This window comes from Penaeus chinensis, chromosome 8 (assembly GCF_019202785.1).
Source record: "Penaeus chinensis breed Huanghai No. 1 chromosome 8, ASM1920278v2, whole genome shotgun sequence".
Classification (NCBI taxonomy): domain Eukaryota; kingdom Metazoa; phylum Arthropoda; class Malacostraca; order Decapoda; family Penaeidae; genus Penaeus; species Penaeus chinensis.
The window spans coordinates 31,314,040-31,316,539 of NC_061826.1; the positions used below are offsets into that span (position 1 = coordinate 31,314,040).

The window sequence follows — 2,500 nt, forward strand, 5'->3', positions numbered from 1 at the left end:
ATAAATGATAGAAGATGACCATAAGATTTAATAAAATTGTCTAATAATAGCAATAATATTATTAGTAAAAATGTACCCCAATTCCGAGGGTTAAATTCAGTTATGCTAGATAACTACAGTATACATTCTATGAGTATATATATATATATATATATATATATATATATAAAGAAATTAGCTTTATTTAATTAAGCCAGCTTTATTTTATCTCTGTTCATGTTACTAATTTATACACATTCCGCAGGACATGTGACTAGGATCAGGCCTGAAGAAATGCCTCTTGATGATGATGCAGGTGAGGATGATGAGGATGAGACGGTCTCGGGGGACACTCCACCACCCACCAAGAAGGTGAAGAAGGCCAAGGACCAGCCCTCAAGGGTATGGAAGAAAGAAGACATCAGACACACTCCTTTACCCGAGTATAACCATCCGGTGCCTGATTTCCTCCTGAAGCCCTATGAGTTTTTCCTCCAGATGCTGACCATGGAGATACTTGAAGACATTGTGTACCAGACGAACCTGTATGCACGGCAGAAGGATGTCAGTACCGCTTTCTCCCTTGACATCCAGGACCTGATGGTGTTTTTGGGCATTATCCTCTACATGGGGGTAGTCCACATTCCTTCCCTGGATGACTATTGGGCAGTCAACACCCGCATCCCACAGGTGACCGACTACATGTCCGCAAAGCGATTTAAACAACTCAGATCCACCATTCACTTCAACAACAACGATTATGCCAAGGCTTCCACAGACCGCTTCTACAAGATACGGCCTCTCTTCACAGGAATAACAAAACAATTTCTGCAGGTCAAGGAAACACCCCATCAGTCGGTTGATGAAGTGATGGTGGCATACAAGGGCACAATGGCAGGGAATCTTCGCCAGTACATCGCAAACAAACCGGACAAGTTCGGCTACAAGTTGTTCTGCCGTGCGAGTATCGATGGTTTCATCCACGATGTCCTAATGTATCAGGGACAAACGACCTTCAGCAGCCACCCTGTAGACCTGAATGAGGAGGAGGAAGAACAGCTACTGAGCAACAGGATTGTGATTGTCCTTGCCAAGACCATCAAAGACCCCGCTAATTCCACCATCTATGCGGACAACTACTTCACGAGCATCCAACTGGTTGAGTTCCTGAAAGACAAGCTCCAATGCCGCTATATGGGGACTGCCAGACCCAACCGCATTGGAAATCCACCACTGATGTCTAGGAAGGAAATGGAGAAGAAGACCACTCCCAGGGGGAAGCACGATTATGTCTCCTGCAATGGGGTCAAGGATTATAATGGTAAAATGGGGGGCATTGATAAGTCCGACATGCTCACCCATCTCTACAAATCTCCGATGAAGGCTAGGCGGTATTATCTCAGGCTGTTCGGGTACATCTTGGATCTCTGCACCACTAATGCCTGGATCCTGTACAAGAGGGATTCCAAAGCCCTGTCAGAGAAGCCCATGCCCCTCAAAAACTTCCGCCTAGAGATCAGTGCCTTTGCCCGTGGCTACAAAACCAGACCTGCCAGGTGCCTCCGCGATACCCCTGAGAGTTTTGTCCGGCCAAAGAAGGGACAAAAATCCCACCGCCCAGCAGACAACCTTCGCTATGACTACTCCAAATTCCACTGCCCAGTGTTTGTCAAGCAACGGATGACTTGCAAACACTGCTCAACTCACAAGGAGATGCACCGGTCTAGGTGGGTGTGCAAAGTGTGTCAGGTTGCCCTTTGCCACAGCGAAACTCGGAACTGTTTCGAGGAGTTCCACATACCCCCGGCTTCCAACTCGCCCTCCACATCCACCTCATCTAATAATGATATGTAATAATTATCTATTCTAATTTCTATGTCTAAACTGGTCTAATAAAACAAATTCGTACCATTTCTCGGTCATGAAGTAAAGTAAATGGTAGGAAATTAGGTCAGAATAACTCACACTTTATTGCAGGAGGCATAATAATGATATGTAATAATTTTTTCTTCTAATTTCTATGTCTAAAACTTATTTAATAAAATTTTTGAAAGTCATTAGATTTTCAATTTCATTTACCAGAAGTAGGCAAGGTAGCCCTATAGGGCCACATATAATCATGAGGAGGCCTGTCAGTGTAGCCCAATAGGGATACATATGGTAATGAGGAAACCTGGCAATGTAGCCCGATAGGGCTAGGTATGGTTATGAGGAGCTCGGCCGAGGGGCCCGGTCGGGCTACATTTTTAGCACTTGAATGAGCGAGCAATATTGATTGAATCAAAATATTTTCATGAATGAAAGTGTCTTATATAAGGTTGGTTTATAACATACTAAGAGGTTTTTTTTATATCTATGCTGGTTATATGAGTGACCGTTAAAGGGTTAAAAAAATTATTCTATAAAATATTCAATAACCCAGCTTTATAATAATATTTGCCTTACACCCCTCCCTCTCACTCCCTCACAACACATCCCATTCCCCCCTGCTTCAGCTACATCATCCCCCCTTCCTTCCCCA

The 2,500-nt window shown here is 43.9% G+C and overlaps 2 protein-coding genes across 4 annotated transcripts in view; both read left to right on the plus strand.

Annotated features, from left to right (window-relative positions):
* LOC125028034 (piggyBac transposable element-derived protein 3-like) overlaps positions 1–2,036 on the plus strand; it is a 7,443-nt gene extending 5,407 nt beyond the window's left edge. For all 3 annotated transcript variants that reach the window (XM_047617298.1, XM_047617300.1, XM_047617299.1), the window contains exon 5: positions 245–2,036. In XM_047617298.1, the coding sequence (XP_047473254.1) occupies positions 245–1,833 (1,589 nt within the window). In that variant the 3' untranslated portion in view covers positions 1,834–2,036. The remainder of the gene's footprint in view (positions 1–244) is intronic.
* Positions 2,037–2,180: 144 nt separating this feature from the next.
* Positions 2,181–2,500, plus strand: part of LOC125027861 — a 1,971-nt gene continuing 1,651 nt past the window's right edge. The window contains exon 1 of the mRNA XM_047616993.1: positions 2,181–2,211. Within this exon, the coding sequence (XP_047472949.1) occupies positions 2,181–2,211 (31 nt within the window). The remainder of the gene's footprint in view (positions 2,212–2,500) is intronic.